We start from the raw sequence: 21,677 nt of genomic DNA, 5'->3' as shown, positions 1-21,677 counted from the left end.
TCATTGCTGCCTTCTTTTCTGTTTATTCATGATCCTCTCTTTGGTCCCCTTATGAGGATTTTGATTTTCTTTACAATGAGTTGCAATCCATACTGTAGACTGCAAGCTTTGGTCTTGATTGGAAAGTACTTGAAATCTTCCTTGCTTTCAGCAAACAAGGTTGTGTCATTTGCATATTGAAAGTTGTTAATAAGTCTTATTCTAGGTTCCCTCTTCCTCTCACAATATAGCAGCCTCAGCAAAAAGAGAAGAAGAAGGAGAAAATTCTCTCTCAACAGACTTCCTGGCTGAGGATGGAGGAGATCAGTGGAGGAATCACCTATGTCCCCAAGCCAGTCAGCTATGCTGAAGAAACAAATGACCGAGTGAGAGAAGTTTCATTCCTTTGACACAGTCAGGATGGTGATGGGTTTAGGGCACCTTCAATAGACAGTTCTATCTTGCTCACTACACAGACTGCTAGAGAACTAAATATAAATTTGTAGGCTTGGTCTACTCAAATCACCATGCTACACTGATTTTCTAGGGTATCTTCCCTGTGATGTGACAGAAGATTCAATTAAGGAATTCATTAGAGATGTAACTTGTAGTACAGTGTACTTATATCGTGAACACAGCAGTCCAGAAAGATCATGCTGTGTTGGATTTCCTGCTCAGGACCCCGAGTCTCACTGAAGAGTCTCTAAGTAAGAACAGAATTCGAGTGGGTGTTGTTTATCAAGCACAGAGTAACGGTAAGGGTAATTAGTCTCCTAGCTGATATTGAAATCAGGATTCTGACAAAACAGATACAGAGTGGAAGGCCCATCCTACCACAGGCAGGTGTGATACCTACCCATCTAAAGGAGGTGATGACCGCTTTCGAGACCAGTATTGTGATCATTCTTATTCATACCCCTTTGTGTTGGCTACCATGCAAGTATCTCACATCAGAATGTGAATGGATATGGAATTTAAGATCAATTGGATAAACGAGGTAGCACAGACTATGGTGGAGGCATTGACTCCAGATAGGCAGTGACAGAAGACCATTTGGTAGAAGATGCCAAAGAGAGGGCGACTGCAGAAGAGGTGGGGACTCCTATAAAGACTGATATGATAGATGGAATGATCAGTCACAGGTTCCCTTCTATATGATAGGAGTGATGATAGAGGTCCACCTACAAAGGCCAAACCTGAATCTAGTCTTCGTGTGCTCCTAAGAAACATGATTCCTCTGCTAGCTCCTCCCCATCTAGTTTAGAGGTTTCTATCTCTGGAAGAGCAAAGACTATTCACACAACTACTGAAGATCAAGAAATTAAAAAGTGGCTACAGAAGAAGCAGGAGAAATTTCGAAGTCTACTGGAAAACCAAAACAACAGCAACAGCTTCAGGAGAGAAACCAGGCTGACATCATGAAGAAATCAAGTGCAGGAAAAGCAGAATTCAGAAAGGAAGTCCACACAGCCTGACACCACCACCAATTCTGGCAGAACTAAGTCAGATCAGGATACATGAAAGAAATAAGGTGAAAAGTCTCTGGAAAATAAAATGTTCACTAAAGAGAAAAGTTGTCACTCTCCCACTTCTAAGCCTCCTAAATTTGATACGCTCTAGAGGTCATGCCAGACTCTCCAACAAAGGACCGTGTTTGCGTGAAGCTAAGTCTAATCCTCCTACTGGATCTCAGAGCTCAGACAGAGAGAAGGAACCCCATACAAGTCTTGAGGGAAAGGTAATTCAACTGTCTGAAGAAGCCCCAGCAAGGAAAGAAAATGTAATAGATAAGATACATGCCCCAAGAGGCCCAAGTAGGAACCCCAGACTTATCCAGAAGACATAGGAAACAAAGACCACTGAAAGGATTCTGATAAGAAAGATGGAAAAAATGATCAAGATTTCAGATCTGCACCTGAACAAAAGAAACCTGAAGAAACTCCAGCCTCCAAGTACAATTGTGCAAGTATGCTGCACGGTGAACATGGAAATGAGAGGAAAGCTTACGGGGAAGATGGAAATTAGAGGAAAGCTTACAATTAGTAGACCTCTACATCGTATGCTTTCTTCAATTCTCTCTCCACACCAGACCACTGAAGTGCAGATCAAATCTCTACCCAGACACACAACAAAATAAAGCTCACTATCTCCAGCAAAAAAAATTAATAAATGAGGGGAAAAGTCATCTTCTAATTCTGCTGCCCCATTCTTTTTCATATAGTCCAGCTTCTCTGATTATTTGATTGGCTTATTGTGAGAAGATACAACCCGAACACATACCTTTCCTGATTTTCAATCACGCAGTGTTTCCAGGTTCTGTTCTCAAAACGGCCTCTTGGTCCATGTTCTGCTTCCTCATGAGCACTATGAAGTGCTCTGGAATTCCTATTATTCCCAATATATCCATAGTTTGGTATGGTCACTCCATCCTATCCCTTAATATAGTCAATAAAACACAAGAATATATCTTTCTGCCATTCTCTGCTTTGAGCCAAGCTCCATCTGATGACAGTAATGATATCCTTCATGCTGGGAGTAACAGGCCTCCTACTTTGATTTTATTTTAATAGTATTTTGTTTATCTGGATTTCCTTCTTTTACATATGAATTCATGATTAATTTTTCCATTTCTTTAAAGAATTGTACTGAGATTAGGTTCTTTTCCATTGAGGGCATTTGATAAGGCTGGCATTTTCACGTTAGTAAACCTTCCTCTCCATGAACATGGGGTTAGGAAATATCCCCATGTATGTGTGTTTTTGTTTCTTGTAGAAGTGTTTTATAGTTTTCTTTGTATAAGTCTTTTGTGTTTCTGGTTGGATTAATGCCTAAGTATTTTATCATTTTTTGCGTTTATTGTAAATAGTATTGTTCTTTTCATTTCCTTTTCGAAGTCCTCCTTTTTAATATACAAGAATCCAATTGAGTTTTATACGCTGGGGTATTTTTTAAATCATTTTATTGGAGGCTCATACATCTCTTATTACAATCCATACATACATGAATTGTATAAAGCGCATTTGTACATGGTTACCCTCATCATTCCCAAAACATTTGCTCTCTACTTAAGCTCTGGACATCGGCTCCTCATTTTTCCCCTTCACTACCCGCTCCCCACTCCCTCATGAACCCTTGATAATTTATAAATTATTATTTTGTCATATCTTACACTCTACGACATGTCCCTTCACCCACTTTTCTGTTGTCCGCCCTCCAGGGAGGAGGTTATACGTTGTCAATTTGTTTTTGCGAACAGTTCCAGGATCTTTTTTTTAAGTCTTTGGTGTCATCTTCCAATAAAGAGAGCTTTTCCTTCTTATATTAAATAAGAATGGTGGAAAGGAGCAAACTTACGTGGTCAGTGATTTTTTTATAAAAGGCCTTTATGCTTTTATTGTGTTGAGGAATATATCTTATATTCATATTTTATTGAGTGTTTTGGGGAAAAATGACTGTTGAATTTTTCTGAATGCCTTCTCAGTATCTATTGATTTAATCACAAAATCTGTTGTTTGTTTTATATGATGGATGATATTGTTTTTCTAAGGTTCACACCTCCTTGCATACCTCATATGAATTTCACTTTATTGTGGTGCATTATCTTTTTCATGTGGTGTTAAATTCTTTTTCCCAAGATTTTGTTGAAAATTTTATAAGCCATACTTACAAGGGCTATTTGGTTTATAATTTTTAATTCTGGTAATGTCTTTGCATGTCTTAGATATCAAGTTTATTCTTCTCATAAAATGCGTTTGGCAGTAGATTACCCTTTTTATATTCTAGAATAGTTCATGTAGAATTAGTGTTACTTCTTATTTTTATAATATTTGGTAGTTCTCCATTAATACTATGTGGTCCTGGACTTTTTGATATCATGAGTTCTTTGATGACTAGATTTATTAAATCATTCCAAATATTATGTTTTATACCAAATACAGTGAAAGGTTTAGAAAAATTCTCTAATTCATTATTTGCATTGGTAAAATCACCTCTCAGTCTACGCAGTAGATAACCAGACATGCACAAGGTGAGACAAATTTAGTCAGATTGCATGAAAAGATTCTGAACTACTAGGGAAATTTTCCCAGCACCACAGGGTCCCTGCATTAAAAGGGCACACCAACCTGCCATTGTGGGGCAGGGTCTAAACCCTTCTGACCCTAAATTCAAGCAATCAGGGATCATCTATTTCTTCTTTCTTTCTTCCTTCTCTCTCTCCTCCCTCTTTAACATCACAGCCAATCTTAGTGAACACAGTTGGGGTTTTCCCCATATTTCTCTTTCTTCTCTTTTTCTTTGTTTACTCTTTCTGTCTTTGTTCTTTGCTTCTCTCTCTGCTTGTATGATCCTCTCTTCCCCCTCTCATTCTTTTCACATGCCACTGCTAGTTCCCAGACCCCAAAACCCTGCCTAGGGAAACCCTGTCCTCACAGTGGGCAGTCTAACACCTAAGACAGTGCTGCACACAGGACGAGTCAGTGCTACACATAGAACAGCACGGGGTCAGATATTTCTTTATCTATTTTTAAAATTCTCTCTCCTTCTCCTTCTTTTTCTCTTCCCTTTTTCTTTGTGTTCTTCTTTCAAGTTTTCTTCATTTCTCCTCTTCTTCTAGTTATTCACTATTTCCTACAACAGCCTCAGCAGATTCAGTTCTCCTTTTTCGCTGTTTTCTTTCTTTCCTTTTTTTCTCTTCTTTTTTTACTGTTTTCACTTTTGTTTACTCTGTGCATTTCAGTTATGTGTGAGGGTGGGTGTCAGTGTGCTTGGCATTGTTGCTTCAGTCTGTCTTCTGTTTCTGTCTTTTTCCTCCCCTTTCACTCACTTTGCTGTCAAAAGCCACTAGCGGCCTCAGGGCCACTCCCCGCTGCATAGGACTCCTCTGAAGATCCAACTTGGGGAGCTCCCACATGAATTTATTTGTTTGGCAAGCAACTGGGGAATTCACGCCAGTTCTCTTAACACACAAAGAAGCAGGGGGTTGTCCCCTACAAAAAGTGGGGGCATCCCCATCCTAAATCCTGAGGCCTTACAAGGGGGAAATGCCTGACCACTACTGGTGAGGCTCCACACTACTGTGGGAACATCGAGAACCTCTAAGGCGATCTCTCTGTCTACGATAATTCCCCTGCCAGCTACAGAGCTCTACACCAAAGAGGGCATACCCACTTGCCCTCCTCAGCACTCCAGTTGCAGAGGAAAAACCCACAGACCAGCCGAGGTGCTCCAAGAACCGCTAAGCCTACTTAGAGATTTGAAAGGGATGGGACACCCTTGTGAGCCCACAACAAACTGACCAGTGTCACCTGAGAGGAATATCAAACACACATCCCAAGTAATGGAATACTGGATGACTAGGATAAGAGTGAAGCCACAGGAAGATATAGTGATAGCCTGACCCTTGAGTACAGCTACCTGCAGGTAGTTCATAGAAATACCCATATGAATCCCCCAAGAGAGAGCCCAGGGCTCTTTGACTCAGGAAGATGGCTCCAGGCTCCTCTAAAACAACACTTAAACAGAATCCAGTTCTAACAGTTTCAACAAAAAATCAGGAGAAACAGAAGACAATGCTGGAAAAAGTCATGAACCTAATGATGGTCATAGAAGCAAATACTGACACTGACCTGCCACAAAAAGAAATTTTCAAAATGCTGCTTAAAGTCATAAAGGATATGAAGGAATCAATACAGAAAAAAAAGATGAAATGATAGAGGAGATAAAGGCAATGCACCGAAAGAAATACAAGAGTTAAGGGATGAAAGAAAAAAATCCAGTGACAAATTGAGAGCCGTTGCAAATAGGCTTGAGGAGGCAGAGAATCGCACCAGTGACATAGAGGATAAATAAGCAGAACTCAGCAAACATCAAAGGCAGTCAAAGAAGATAATCAAATTAGCTGAAGAAAGCATGAATCATGTCTGATGCTATGAAAAGAAACAATATTAGAATAATTGGATTACTGGAACAAGAAACAACAAAGAAGTCGACAGTGAAAATAGCAAGGGAATTCTTAGAGGAAAAACTTCCCAAGCTTAATAAATGAATATTGCAACAATTCAAGAGGCTGAAATAATACCAGCCAGAGTGAATCCCGAGAAGAAGTCACCAAGACACATAATTGTCAAATTATCCAACCATGATGAAAAGGGGAAAAATATAAAAGCATCTAGGGAAAAGAAATCAGTCATGTATAAAGGTACCCCAGAAAGAGTACGTTCAGACCTATTAGCGGAAACAATGAAGAAGAGGAGGGAATAGAGTAACATATTCCAAAAATTGAAGGAAAGCAACACAAACCCAAGAATATTTTACCCAGCCAAATTATCTATTATGATAGATGGAGAAGTAACAGTCATCCCAGACAAGGACAACCTTATGGAATACATAAAAAGAAACCCAGTCCTACAAAAGATCCTTGCTGGTCCAGTATGGGCAGAAGATCAACACTCACCGAAGGCAAATAAGAGACCATCACATAGAACAACTCCACCCATACGGCGACAAAGAGGAAGAAGCCTCCAGGATAGCATCAGCTCAATAGTGGAAAGAATACAAACATAAAAGACACACAAAACAAGCAGATAAGATAGGTATATAGGAAAATATCCAACACAAAATGTACAACATGACATCACAACATCCACAGATGGATATAATAACACTGAATATCAATGGCCTGGACTCGGGCATTAAAAGACAGAGGTTAACAGACTGGCTCTGGAAACATAACCTATCGATATGCTGCCTCCAGAAGACTCATCTCAAGCTTGCAGACAAAAAGAGGTTGAGAATTAAAAGCTGGATAAAAATAGACCAAGCAAATGGTAATGCAAAATAAGGATGGGTAGCGGATCTTAATATCTGACCAAATTGATCTCAAGATAGAGGCCATAACAAGGCCAATTAGAGGAGAGTCAACAGATTAACCCTACTAATAGCAAGAGGATAGATATAATAAAAATCAGAGCCGAGATACAGGAGAGGGAAAGCAAGAAGACTGTGGAAAAATTTAATGCCGCAAAAAAATTGCTCTTTGAAAGAGTTAACAGAATTGATAGACCTCTGGCAAACATAACCAAATAAAGGAAAAAGCAAACATTTGCAAGGATGAGGGATGAAACAGAGGACATTAAAACGGACCCTAATAAAATCCAAAGGATAATGATACAGTAGTGTGAAGGTCTATACTCCAACGAATTCAACAACTTGGAAGACATGGACAAATAATTGGAAACACAATCCCTCCCTAGACTATCCCAGATGGATGTCAAGAACCTCAACAGACCCAACATAATGGAAGAAATCCACAAGGTAACATGGGATTACAAACAAAAAATCCCCAAGCCAGATGGCTTCACAGGAGAATTCCACCAAGCATTCACAGAACTGACACCAATCCTATACAAACTTTTCCAGAACATAGAAAATGACGGAAAACTTCCAAACTCTTTCTATGAAGCTAGTATAACTCTGATACCTAAAGCTGGCAAAGATGCCATGAGACTCGAGAACTATAGACCAATATCCCTAATGAACAGTGATGCAAAAATTCTTAATAAAATAGAATACAAAAGCATATTTAAAAATAATTCACCATGACCAAGTGGGATTCATACCAGGGATACAGGGATGGTTCAACATATGAAAGACCATCAGCATTATTCACCACATTGACAGGAAAAATTATAATAACCACATGAAAATATCGATAGATGCGGAAGAAGCATTCGACAACATCCAACGTGCATTCCTATTTAAGACACTCAAGAAGATAGGAATAGGAAGAAAATTCCTCAATATTATACAAGCCATATATCAAAAACCAATAACTAATGTAGTAGTTAACAGAGAAAAGACAAAAACAATTCCACTGAAAAGGGGGACCAGACAAGGAGGCCCCTTGTCCCCACTCCTATTTAACATCGTACTGGAGGTCATAGGTAACAACACAAGACAAAAGAAAGATATTAAAGGTATGCATGTGAGGAATGAAGAGACAAAATTATCATTATTCGCAGATGAAATGATTCTATATATCGAAGATCCCTTAAACTCCACAAGCGGAGTGTTGGAAGCAATAGAGGAATATGACAGAGTGGCAGGATACAAAATCAACAAACAGAAGTCTATTGGACTGCTCTACACATCAGACAAGATCACAGAAGAGACCATTGAAAAGGTAGTACCCATTACAATAGCCAAGCACAAATTGAAATACCTAGGGATATACCTGACTTTTAAAAAGTAAGATTTGTATGAGGAAAGTTATAAAACACTACTTCAAGAAATCAAGAGTGACCTCAACAAATGGAAAAATATCCCATGCTCGTGGATTGGCAGACTCAATATAGTAAAGATGTAAGTGCTGCCAAGGTACTGTATAAGTTCAATGCCATCCTGATATGAATACCACCATCCTTCTTGAAACAATTGGAAAAACAGATTACCAACTTCATATGGAGGGGGAAGAAGCCCAGAATTAGCAGAGAACTCCTCAAGAAAAAGGACAAAGTAGGAGGGCTTGCTCTACCTGATTTTAGCACATGCTATATGGCAGCAGTAGTCAAAACAGTGTGGTACTGACATAATGACAGATATTCAGACCAATGGAAAAGAGCTGAAGACCCAGAAATAAACACATCAGCATACAGGTAACTGATTTTTGATAAGGGCCCAAAAATATTAAATGGAAAGCAGATGCCATCTTCAATAAATGATGCTGGAAAAAATGGATATCTACCTGCAGAAAAATGTTGCAAGACTCTTACCTCACTCCATGCACAAGAATAAACTCAAGGTGGATCCCAAAAAATTAGGGCTATTAATGAGGGAATTGGGACAAACCTGAGAACCTTGGCACAGGGAATACACAGGCAACAAGAAATAGGGAAGGATACAAATACAAAGGAATCACAAAGAAACAAGTGGGATATACTGAAGATAAGCCACCTGTGTACATCAGAACAATTCACCAAGAGAGTAATAAGAGAGTTCACCTACTGGGAAAACATCTTTAGCAATGACACCGCAGACAAAGGCCTTATTATTAAAATCTACAATACTTTGCAAGCTTACAATTAGAAAAACTAATTTCCCACTGAGGAGGTGGGCAAAGGACCTGAACAGAAGTTTCACAGAGTCTGAAATCCGAATGGCCAATAAACATATGAGAAAATGTTCCCGGTTATTAGCCATAAGAGAAATGCAAATCAAAACAACTATGAGATACCACCAAACACCCTCAAAGATAGCCCAATTCAAAAAATCAGAAAGAAACAAGTGTTGGAGGGGCTGTGGTGAGATAGGAACTGTCATATACTGCTGGTAGACCTGTAGGTATGTACTGCCACTATGGAAATCAATTTGGCAATTTCTCAAACAGATGGAAATTGAGTTTCCATATGACCCAGCAATCTCCCTACTGGGCATATACCCAGAAGACGCAAAATACAAACCACGGTGAGACATCTGTGCTCCAATGTCCATTGCGGCATAGTTCACAATCACAAGGAGGTGGAAACAACCCAAATTTCCATCAATAGACGAATGGATCAAAAAACTGTGGTACAATATGCAAATATATTTATACAAGAGGATGGGGAAATAGATGTATGTGCATATATTTATAGGGTTAGTGTTAGGGTCACAGAGGGACATTGGGCCTCCACTCAAGTACTCCCTCAATGCAAGAATACTTCTTCTATTAAATTGACATTCTATGATGCTCACCTTCCCAACACAACCACTGAAGACAAAGTGGGTGAACTAAATGTGGTGAAGAAAGCTGATGGTGCCCGGCTATCAAAATATATAGCGTCTGGGGTCGTAAAGGCTTAAAGGTAAACAAGTGGCCATCTGGCTCCGACGCAACATAGCCCACATGGAAGAAGCACACCAACCTGTGTGACCACGAGGTGCTGAAGGAATCAGTTATCAGGAATCAAAGAACTAAAAAATCATATCATTGTGTCCTCACTTCCCTGGTACGACCGCTGAAGACAAATAGGTGCATAAGCAAATGTGGTGAAGAAAACTGATGGTGCCCGGCTATTAAAAGATATAGCATCGGGGCTCTTAAAGGCTTGAAGGTAAATAAGCGGCCTTCTAGCTCAGAAGCAACAAAGCCCACAGGAAAGGAGCACACCAGCCTGTGTGATTACAAGGTGTCAAGGGATCAGATATCAGGCATCATCAGAACAAAAAAGTCTTACCATAGTGAATGAGAAGGGGAGTGCAGAGTGGAGACCCAAAGTCCATCTGTAGACCACTGGACCCTTACAGAAGGGTCTTGGAGAGGAGACGAGACAGTCAGGGTGTGATGTGGGAACGATGAAAAATAAAACTTTCCTCTAGTTCCTAAATGTTTCCTTCCCCCACCCCCTCCCACTGTCATGATCCGAATCCTACCATGCAAGTCTGACTAGACCAGGGGATACACACTGGTACAGATGGGAACTGGAAACACAGGGAATCCAAGGCGGATGATCCCCTCAGGAACGGTGGTGTGAGTAGCAATACCCGGAGGGCATAGTGAGGGGGGTGGGGTTGGAAAGGAGGAACCGATTTCAAGGATCTACATGTGACCTCCTCCCTGGGAGATCATACAACAGAAAAGTGGGTGAAGGGAGACGTGGACAGAGCAACATATGACAAAATAATAATTTATAAATTATCAAGGATTCATGAGGGAGTGGGGCTTGGGGAGGGAGGGGGGAAATGAGGACCTGATACCAGGGTCTTGGGTGGAGAGCAAATGTTCTGAGAATGATGAGGGCAACGAATGTTCAAATGTGCTTTACACAATTGATGTAAGCATGGATTGTGGTATGAGCCCCTAATAAAATGATTTTTTTGAACTGTGGTACATACATAAATTGGAGTGCTATGCATCGGTAAAAAGCAGTGATGAATGCATGAAGCATATCGCTGCATTGGAAGAACTGGAGGAAAATATTCTAAGTGAAGTAAGCCAAGCACAAAAGGACAAGTACAACACGAGTCCACTGAGGTAAGTTTACATATATTTAAAAAAATAAAGAAGAGAAAGGTAAATGCAAAAGGGCACAGGGGAAAAGCTACTGTATACAAAAACTCCAGGGGTTAGGTCCAGGTAGAATGATGGGGACCAGAGCAAATCCAGGGGTACATATGGTAGCCAACTACAAAAGGGGTGGAGGGAGGAAAGGGGTAAGAAAAGGAAAAAAACAACTATGTGTGATGGGGAATAAGACACTGACCCACCCAAGGGGATGGTATGGTTTGTGTCTCCAACAGGGAAAGAGGGACCAGACTTAAAGCCAGTGCCAGACGAATGCAGCATGCCTGCAAGGAGTGTGGAGCCAGTGGATGGGCCTGAAGACTCGGCCCCCATACCAGCTACATGGACAACTGTCCCTCCCCCCAGAAGAATTTACTTGAGAGGATGGCATTGAAGCTGCAGCTAGGGGAGAGGGGCATGTCTGATCAGAGCAAATGGGAGCAAATGAGAGGGAGGAAGAGAGAGTGGAGCACATCCTGAACCACCAGGCTTGGAGGACGATATCCCCGCTCTGAACAGCCCAGGGACAGAACGGACAATATGGCCGATCCCACTATGAGACATGCTGTCCCTTGATGGCCCAGGGCTCTATGGGGAACAACACTGGACACTCAGTGTCGGGACTGGCCCAGACTGACACCGAGGCAAACCACTGAAAGAGTGTGGCAAAGCAACTGTGGGAGCAAAGCAGGGAGCCCCCGAGGGAGCACAAAGGACAGATTCTGGGTCCAGAGCATGGCACCCCATTGGACCTGACTGAAGGACACTCCTAGAGATCAAAAATCAGACCTTGATAGATTTACAGGTTTTTTTCTTTTTAAATTTTTTAATTAATTTATTCTTCTATGGATAATTGGTTTCCTTTTTTGTTGTTATCAATGTGCTCTCACTCATTGCCTATCTTGCTATGACTTTATTTCTGGTGCATATTATTATCTCTACAGATCTATGTAGATAAGATTGACTGGGTGAATACTCTGGAGGAGAAAACAATGGGACCAATGGTTCTGGGAACATGGGAGAGGAGAGATGGGGATAAGGAGGTGGTGCTGACCAACCCAGGGACAGGGTGGCAACAGGTGATCCAAAATCAGTGGCAAGGAGGGTGTGAGAAGCCTGGAAGGGATTCAGCAAGGGCAATATAACTGAGAGAAATTACTGAAACCCAAATTAAGGCTGAGCATGACAGTGGGACAAGAGGAAAGTAAAAGGAAATAGAGGAAAGAACTAGGTGACAAAGGGTATTTACAGAGGTCTAAAGACTGAAATGTACATATGTAAATACATTTATATAAGAGTGTGGGGAAACAGAACTATGTGCATATATTTATAGGTTTAGTATTAAGCCTGCAGATGGACATTGGGCCTCCACTCAAGCATTTATGCAATGAAAGTACACGTTGTTCTATTAAAATGGCATTCCAGGATGCACACCTTCCCGACACAATTGCTGAAGGAAAATGGGTGCATAGCAAATGTGATGAAGAAAGCTGATGGTGCCTGGCTATCAAAAGATATAGCATCTGGGGTCTTAAAGGCTTGAAGATAAATAAGCAGCCATCTGACTTAGAAGCATCAAACCCCACATGGAAAAGGCACACCAGCCTGTCTGACCACGAGGTGTAGAAGGGATCAGTTATCAGATATCAAAGAAATAATCATATCAGTGGGTGTCCACCTTCCTGATACAATCACTGAAGGCAAACAGGTGCATAAGCATGTGTGGTGAAGAAAGCTGATGGTGCCCGACTGTCAAGAGATATAGCGTCTGGGACCTTAAAGGCTGGAAGGTAAACAAGCGGCCATCTAGCTCAGAAACAACAAAGCCCACATGGAAGAAGCACACCAGTCTGTGTGATCATGAGGTGTCGAAGATTCAGTTAGGAACAGGTATTCATGGTCTTTGTCCTGTGTGTATGAAAGATATCTGGGGGAATCACAGGGAGGTATTTACAGGAGACTCTATGGTATAAGGCATCATCAGAACAGGTATAAGGCATCAGGTATAAGGCATCATCAGAACAAAACAAAAAAATCTTGCCATATAAGAGTGAATGAAGGGCGAGTGCAGAGTGGAGACCCAAAGCCCATTTGTCGACCACTAGAGATCCCCTTGCAGAGGGGTCTAAGGGAGGAGATAAGTCAGTCAGGGTGTGATGTAGCACCGATGAAGAATAAAACTTTTCTCCCGTTCATAAATGCTTCCTTTCTCTTCCCCCTCCACCACCACCCCACTATCATGATCCGAATTTTACCTTGCAAATCTGGCTAGACCGGAGGATGTACACTGGTGCAGATGGGAGCTGGAGGCACGGGGAATCCAGGGCGGATGATCCCTTCAGAATCAGGGGAGTGAGTGGCGATACTAGGAGGGTAGAGGGAGAGTGGGTTGGAAAGAAGGAACTGATTACAAGGAGCTACATGGGACCTCCTCCCTAGGGGATGGACAACAGAAGAGGGAGTGAAGAGAGATGTCGGACAGTGTAACATATGACAAAATAATAACAATTTATGAAATATGAAGGGTTCCTGAGGGAGGGGCTGTGGGGAGGGACAGGGAATATGAGCAGCCAATCTTAAGGGCTCAAATGTTTGAGAATGATGATGGTAACAAATGTACATATGTGCTTGACACAATGGCTGTATTATGGATTGTGATAAGAATTGTACAAGCCCCCAATAAAATTATTTCATTTAAAAAATATTAATGAGGTAAAACCAAGACCATAAGAGTAAGGGGAAGAAATATTAAAGAACTAGAAGATAGAAAAAAGAAAAGATCCTGAACTAAGAAAGTATGAAGAAATATATTTTAATAACAAAATTTCCAAACCCTTAGACTTAACCTAAGTCACAAAAGGGATAAGAATTGAGATCCCAGAGGATTGAATTTGATATTGCTCTCCACATTGATTGTTTCATATCTCAGTTTAGATCCAAGTGTTAGATAATATTCTCTGCCATTACTATTTGACCCAAAGGGGCCAAAAAGAAAGTGGGAAAAATTACGCTGTTCTTATCTCTAATGAGGCTCTCAGGGAATCTGGCCCAACAGCCATAGAGTCTCCTGTAAATACCTCCCTGTGATTCCCCCAGATATCTTTCATGCACACAGGACAAAGACCATGAATACCTGTTCCTCACTGAATCTTGAATTTCCAAGACTTTCCAATCCTAACAATAAAGAGAAGCATTGGCCAGTTATACACAGGTGAAGAACACCTGATTCCTACATCACCAACCTCCCGCAGGTAATTTTTCAGCAAGGGTGACATTGGTTTTTGCTTCATGTATTTGTTGTTAAAGGTTTAAAATTCTCTATAAACAATCTTGGATAAGATTTTCAGATTCAGAGATCAATAGATTAAGTCCTAAATCAAATAACTGGTGAGATAAATCCAGTAGTATCCAGCTATATCTCTTTACTTTAGTAGCTACAAGGAAGGTAGGATTGAGAACTGAAAAAATGTTTAATACAGGCAGACACATATATTGATAGAATATGGTGTGTATTCCTCTGTGTTTGTCAATTATAAATATACCACACAAGAGCTCAGGGGTTCAGTAGGAGTCAAATCACGACTCAGTACAGGTAATTAAGAATGTGTGTGAAGTGGACAGATATTTCTTAGCAAATCAATTAACTGGTTTATAAACATGTCTTAAACTGGAATTTGTTTGGTTATCTTTTATCCATCCATATCTAGGCCTCTGAACTTGCTGTTGTGCATGAACCTGATTCCGTGGCTATGAGTGAGGCAAATCAGTCGAGTGTCTCTGAGTTCCTCCTCCTGGGGCTCTCTAGGCAGCCTCAGCAGCAGAAGCAGATCTTCTTCATGCTCTTCCTGAGCATGTACCTGGCCACAGTCCTGGGAAACCTGCTCATCATTCTAGCCATCAGCACAGACTCCCGCCTGCACACCCCCATGTACTTCTTCCTCAGCAACCTGTCCTTTGTGGACCTCTGCTTCTCCTCCACCATAGTCCCCAATATGCTGACCAACACACTCAGCAGTGAGACCATGTCTTTCCTGGAGTGTCTCACACAGCTGTATTTTCTTATTGCCCTTGCTGACATGGACAATTTCCTCCTAGCTGTGATGGCCTATGACCGCTTTGTTGCTGTGTGTCACCCCTTGCACTACACAACTAAGATGACTCCTCAGCTCTGTGCCCTGCTGGTCACTGGTTCTTGGGTCGTTGCCATTCTGAATGCTCTGTTACATACTTTGTTGGTGGCCCGACTCTCATTCTGTGTGAATAATACTATCCCTCACTTCTTCTGTGAAATGACTTCTTTACTGAGACTCTCCTGCTCTGACACACACCTCAATGAGATGATAATTCTTACTGAGGGGGGTCTGATCATGATGATACCATTGGTTTGCATCCTGGTTTCCTACATTTGCATCACCTCTGCTGTCCTGAGAGTCCCATCCACAAAGGGAAAGTGGAAAGCCTTCTCCACCTGTGGCTCCCACCTGGCTGCAGTGTCCGTCTTTTATGGCACCATCATTGCTGTGTATTTCAGCCCGTCATCCTCCCACTCAAGTGAGAAGGACATTGCAGCTGCCGTGATGTACACAGTGGTGACCCCCATGCTGAACCCCTTCATCTACAGCCTCAGGAACAAGGACATGAAAGGGGCCCTAACAAAAATGATTTCTATGAATTGTTTTTATGTTCAACAATAAATATTTTTCACTCCTCCTAAAACATAGCAATTACTCATCTATGTGATTGTCTTGGGAAACTAAAACAGTACAAATGTTTTTAATTTTTTTCTTGTGAATTGGGTAAAGGTTTCAGAACAGATTGCTTTCCCAGTCAACAATTCAGGCCCGATTTGGATCACATCATTGATAGCAATTCCTGCAATGGAACATCACTTATCCTTCTTCCTTCCACTTCTTCTTTCTATTCCTCCTTCTTTCCTAGTCCTTCTGATCTTTATTTTGATCATACCACTATCCCTCTGTCTGACACTCACATTCTATTCATTTCTAGATGTGCAACAGGAAAGGATTTAGTCCATTGAGGGCTCCAGGAAATCCTAATTCTTCCAGGCATTTATCTGAGCTTTATGTATCAGCCAGCGTTAAACAGAAATACAGATAATTTAAATAAGAAATAAAGTAATACAGACAAGAAAAAATAACTTCCTCAATTCCAGTGGACAGGCTTGTCAATTTGAGCTTTTCTTTATCAATGTGCTCAGTTAGTTGAACATCGATCCTCACTTACACCCTAGATTTCCAATCTCTTGTGTAGCAACCCTTCTCCAAATGGCCATACGATATCTACAGTTTTTATCTTACAGAACTTAGTTATTTGTGTAAGATATCTTGAGCAAATTTACTCAATATTCACTTTGTTTCTGCATTAACACATAATAGAAATTTACTGTTTAATATATGCTTCCAAACTCACTTTGAAAACACTTACATGAAATTTTTAAAACTGAGAAATATTTAACACTGGGTAAAATAATCACTGAACCAAAAACTCTGGGTTTTAAGAAAGAATGAGGAAATTAAGGCAGTCTTCCTTAATTTCTCCTTTCAGAGACATGGATAACAGGACATCTTGTGTGAAATCTGGTAAAATTCAGAATCTAAGGCTGTTTCTTAGACTCAGATATTATTTTTTTATTTTAATTCTCTGGTTTGCATATTAAGGTACGTGGAAATGTTTTCAATATTCAATCTATAGGTTTCCAAAGTCTTCAAACTCTGTCAGAAGGCAGATTTGATGGAATTGTGATCACTAGCTTTTGTTTTGTGTGTGAGCATGTGGATAAACATGGGGCTCAGAATAGGGAGTAGTGTTTTCAAATGTCTCCTTAGAAACTATAACACGTTTTATTTCCGGTATATCCTGTGTTACTACCTTTACAGAAAGTCATTGACTTCACTAGGTTTTGAAACATATTAACATGTCTTTGTTTGTAGTATTTCTTATAGGCCTTAAAATCTCTACATACTTATTACTAATCTTTTTGTTTCTAACTTGACTCACGCTTTTTTACTGTTTCTCTAGAGCAGTATTTCTCAACCTTCCTAATGCCACGACCCTTTAATACAGTTCCTCATGTTATGGTAACCCGCCAAACATAAAATTATTTTCGCTACTACTTCATAACTGTAATTTTGTTACTGTTATGAACTGGCAACCCCTGTGAAAGGGTCATTAGACCCCTCAGGGGTCATGACCCACAGGTTGAGAACCACTGCTCTAGTATCTTGTACCGTCTGTTTCTTATGAAGTGGGTTTTGGATTCAATCAATTTTAACTATTGTCTAGTTTTAAACTTTTTATTTTGTCTGAGAATCCTAGGTCTCTTTCCCCATAAATATCTAATTTATGTATCCTATTTTACCACTAATTCATGAAACACATCCTGAAACATTCATTGAGATACATACTTGAACATTAGTTGTTGTCAAGTTAAGTCCAGGAGCACTGGCACACAAGGGTTCTGAGGCAGTATCTTTATGGCAGCGGATGGCTACATCTTCCGCCCAAGAGCAGATAGTGGCTTCCAACTGTTGACCTTTGGGTTAACCGGTCAGTGCTTAGCTATGGTGTTACAAGGGCTGCACAAACACAATCATGTGTTGTTCATTTCCTATGATTAATGCGCTAATAAATAATATGTCAATAAGCAGCTTTGCTACTGTATTTTTGCAGATATCCTTATGTATTTTATAATAATTAATTCATTTTTTTAAAAAGAAAAGTTTGGAATGCTACTTACTACTTCAAGAAATATTACCCAATTGCACAAGAGGAAACTAAAAGGAAATAGAGGAAAGAGCTAGGATGCAAATTCACTTTTATAAAGGTCGCAATACAGGCATGTACATATATAAATATATTTTTATATAATGATAGGGAAATAGATATATGTACATATATTTATATGTTACATAACAAGGTCACAGATGGATATTGAGCCTCTACTCAAGTACTCCCTCAACACAAGAACACTTTGTCCTAATAACCTGGCTTCCCATGATGCTCACCTTCCAGACACAATCACTGCAGACAAACTGGGTACATAAGCAAAAGAAAACTGATGGTGGCCAGCTATCAAAAGAGATAGTGTCTGGGGTCTTAGGGCTAGAAGATAAACAGGAGGTCATCTAGCTGAGAAGCAACAAAGTCCACAGGAAGAAGCACACCAGCCTGTGTCATAATGAAGTGTATATGGGATCAGATATCAGGCATCAAAGAACAAAATATCATATCATTGTGAATGAGGGAGAGTGTGGAGTGGAGACCCAAAGTCCATCTGTAAACAATTGGACCTCCCCTTTCAGAAGGGTCACAAGGAAGGAACAAATCATCCAGGGTGCAGCATAGCACTGATGAAACATACAACATTCCTCTAGTTCTATAATGTTTCCTCCTCGCCTCCCACATTATGATTACCCCAATTCTACCTTACAAATTGGGTTAGACCAGAGAATGTACACAGGTCTTGATAAGAGCTGGAAACACAGGGAATCCAGACCGATTAACCCCTCAGGACCAATAATGAGAGCAGCAATACCAGGAGGGGAAGGGAAAAGTGGGTGGGAGAAAGGAGGAAGAGCTCACAATGACATACATGTAACCCCCTCCAGGGTGAAAAAAAAGTGGGTGAAGGGAGACATTGGTCAGTGTAAGACATGAAAATTAGCGATTTATAACTTATCAAGGGTTCATGAGGGAGAGAAGGTGGGGGAGGAATGGGAAAAACTGATGAGCCAATACAAAGGGCTCACATAGAAAGAAAATATTTTTAAAATAATGATGGCAACAAATGTACAAATATGCTTGACACAATGGATGGATGAATGGACTGTGATAAGAGCTGTATGAGCCCCCAATAACATATTTTTTTAAACAAAGAAAAAAAGAGATAAGTTTCCTGCTCCTGTAAAAGTTTTACAGTCTTGGAAACAGGTGTTGTTTTACTCTCCCCTCTACAGTCTCTAAGAGGCGAATTGACTCCATGACAGTGACTGACTGACTTTTTGAATTATAAATATAGGCCATGTTGTTCTGTGTGCCACTGAGTAAATTCTGACTAATTATGACCCGATATGACAGGGGAAAATGGCCCCACAGGGTTTCCAATGCTAAAATCTCTCTGGAATCAGACTGTCAGGTCTTTCTTGTGGAAATGCTGGTGAGTTCCAACCATCGATTTTGCATTAGCAGCTGAATACTCAATCACTGAAGCTCCAGAGTGCCAATTTGAAGCACCCTTATACCAAAAAAGAAAAAACAAAGTTGTCGTGCAGTGAAGACAGCATTTTGATTTTCTAGACCTGACAACTGTAGCGTGTATACTTGAGTGTGGGTGTGGATGTGTATACACATATAGTGCAATAAAATATATTCTGAAAGAGAAAAAAAGTACCCAATTTCTTACCAGAACATATTTAAAATGCTGTTGTATAGTTGGTAACAGTTAACATAGCAAATTATGTTTCCCTTTGAAAATTTCTATACAAATTATGGTGTGGTATCATTAATTTTCTCTGGTGTGTCAATGTTCCTTTATCTGGTCTAGTTGTTCCATTTCCATTACACTGGGTTTCTGTTCCCAATCTCAAGTTTTTCTCATCAAAGACAATTTAAGGACACATTTAGAGTTCCAAGCACATAGCACGATTATGCAAAGGCATTCAAGTCTGTGGATCATAACAAACAATGGATACTCTTCAGAAGAATGGGAATTCCACAACACTTCATTGTGCTCTTGCAGAACCAGTACATGCATCAAGAGACAGTTGTGTGAATGGAACAAGGGGACACTGCTGATTTAAATTTAGGAAAGATGCGTGTCAGGATTGTCGCCTCTCACCATACTTAATCTCTATTCTGATCAAAGAATCAGAGAAGTTAGACTATATGAAGAAGAGCTCAGCATCAGGATCCAAGGAAAGTTTTTTAACAGCCTTTGAAATGCAGATGACACACCTTGCCTGCTGAGAGTGGGGAGGACTTGAAGCACTTGTTGGTGAAGATCAAGGATTACAAACTTCAATGTGGATTGAGTGGATTAAGCTCACTGTAAAGAAAACAAAAATCCTCACAACTGGACCAGTGGTTAGCATCATGATAAAAGGAGAAAAGATGGACGTTGTCAATGGTGTCACCTTCCTAGGAACGATAGTCACTGCTCCTGGGAGCAGCAATCAACAAACCCATTGTACGGAGTAAAACTGGGGCACAAGTCCTCTGTGGTGGTGAAAAGCGAGGATGTCACTTTGAGGCCAGGTTTGCCTCACGCAAGCAGTGGTAGTTTCCATCACCTCACAAGCTTGTGAAAGTTGGACATTCAGTAAGGAAACCACAGAACCATTGATGCCTTTGAATGATGGTGCTGGTAAAGAATATAGGAAGTACCAGGGACTGCCAAAAGAAAAATCTGTCTTGGACAAAATACAGCCCAAAGACTCCTTAGAAGCAAGGAGAGTAAGGTGTCATCTTATATACTTTGGACATGTTATCAGAATATTTTTTAATTCCATGGTACTTTCAAGTATCTTCACCAGCACCATAATTCAATTACATCAATTCTTCTTCGAGCTGTCTTATTTGTTGTCCTACTTTGAAATGAATATGAAGCTATTAAAAATACAATGCTTGGGTTGGAAGCACCTTTGTGTGTCCAAAGCAATACACTGGTAGATTTCTTGAGCATTAATTATGTATCCAAGCAAAATGAAATCCTTGACAACTTTGATCTCTTCTCGTTTATCATGTTATGAGGTTTTTTTGTTCTTCTTATATTGTGTTATAATCCATGCTAGAGGTTGTAAACTTTGATCTTCATCAGGAAGTGCTTCAAGTCTTCTTTTCTTTTACCAAGTGTGGTAGTTACATAATCTGGTGTCAATAGAGTGAAGGGGTGGAGTCTAGCCTGTCAATCGGGTTGTAGATTGATTACCTCATTTGGAGGCATTAAGGAGATAAATAGCTTGCTGAAGACAGATACAGGTTCACTCTCTTGAAGTCTCTACTGACAAGACACATGAAACTACCCTACGGCACTGGGTTGGAGAAGCCACCTGAAGACCCCTACCCGTTTGGAAATGCTTAGATCCACAAGATTTCCACCCACTGACCTGTGATCTTCCTGCATTCCGTGTCATTGCATGTGTTTCATGAGTCTGAAGAGGATTTGTAAATTGGTATCAGACATATGGGCTATGGACTTGATCTAGACTGGACTGGGATGTTTTCTCAATATTCAATTGCTCTTCTATATAAAGCTCTTTCCTATACACATATGAGTATCCATGAATTTGTTTCTCTAGTTTACCCAGACTAACACAGTAAACAAGGTCATTCCATATGCATATTGCAGGCTGTAAGTGACCGTCCCATCCTAATTCTACATTCTTCATCTAGTCCATCTTGGATTACATGCTCAGCAAACAGATTGAATAGCATGGTGAAAAGATACAACCCAGACACACTTTTTCAATTGTTAAACCATGAGGAATTCCCATGCTCTGTTAGGAAGACTGCCTCTTGGTCCATTTACAGGTTCTGCATGTTCAGGTGGCAGTTGTTGTTAGATGCCATCAAATTGGTTAAGACTGACGATGACTCTATGTACGTCAGAGCAAAACACAGCCCCATCCTGTGTCATCCT

The 21,677-nt window shown here is 40.4% G+C and overlaps 1 protein-coding gene across 1 annotated transcript; it reads left to right on the top strand.

The window, feature by feature from the left end:
• Positions 1–14,769: 14,769 nt before the first annotated feature.
• Positions 14,770–15,714, top strand: LOC142422800 (olfactory receptor 1f45-like). The gene has a single exon (XM_075528040.1). It carries the CDS (start codon positions 14,770–14,772, stop codon positions 15,712–15,714), a length of 945 nt encoding a protein of 314 aa, XP_075384155.1.
• Positions 15,715–21,677: the final 5,963 nt, after the last annotated feature.

The sequence above is a fragment of the Tenrec ecaudatus genome, chromosome 12, assembly GCF_050624435.1.
Source record: "Tenrec ecaudatus isolate mTenEca1 chromosome 12, mTenEca1.hap1, whole genome shotgun sequence".
NCBI classification, from domain to species: Eukaryota; Metazoa; Chordata; class Mammalia; order Afrosoricida; family Tenrecidae; genus Tenrec; species Tenrec ecaudatus.
This window is presented reverse-complemented; position numbering and strand designations above follow the sequence as displayed.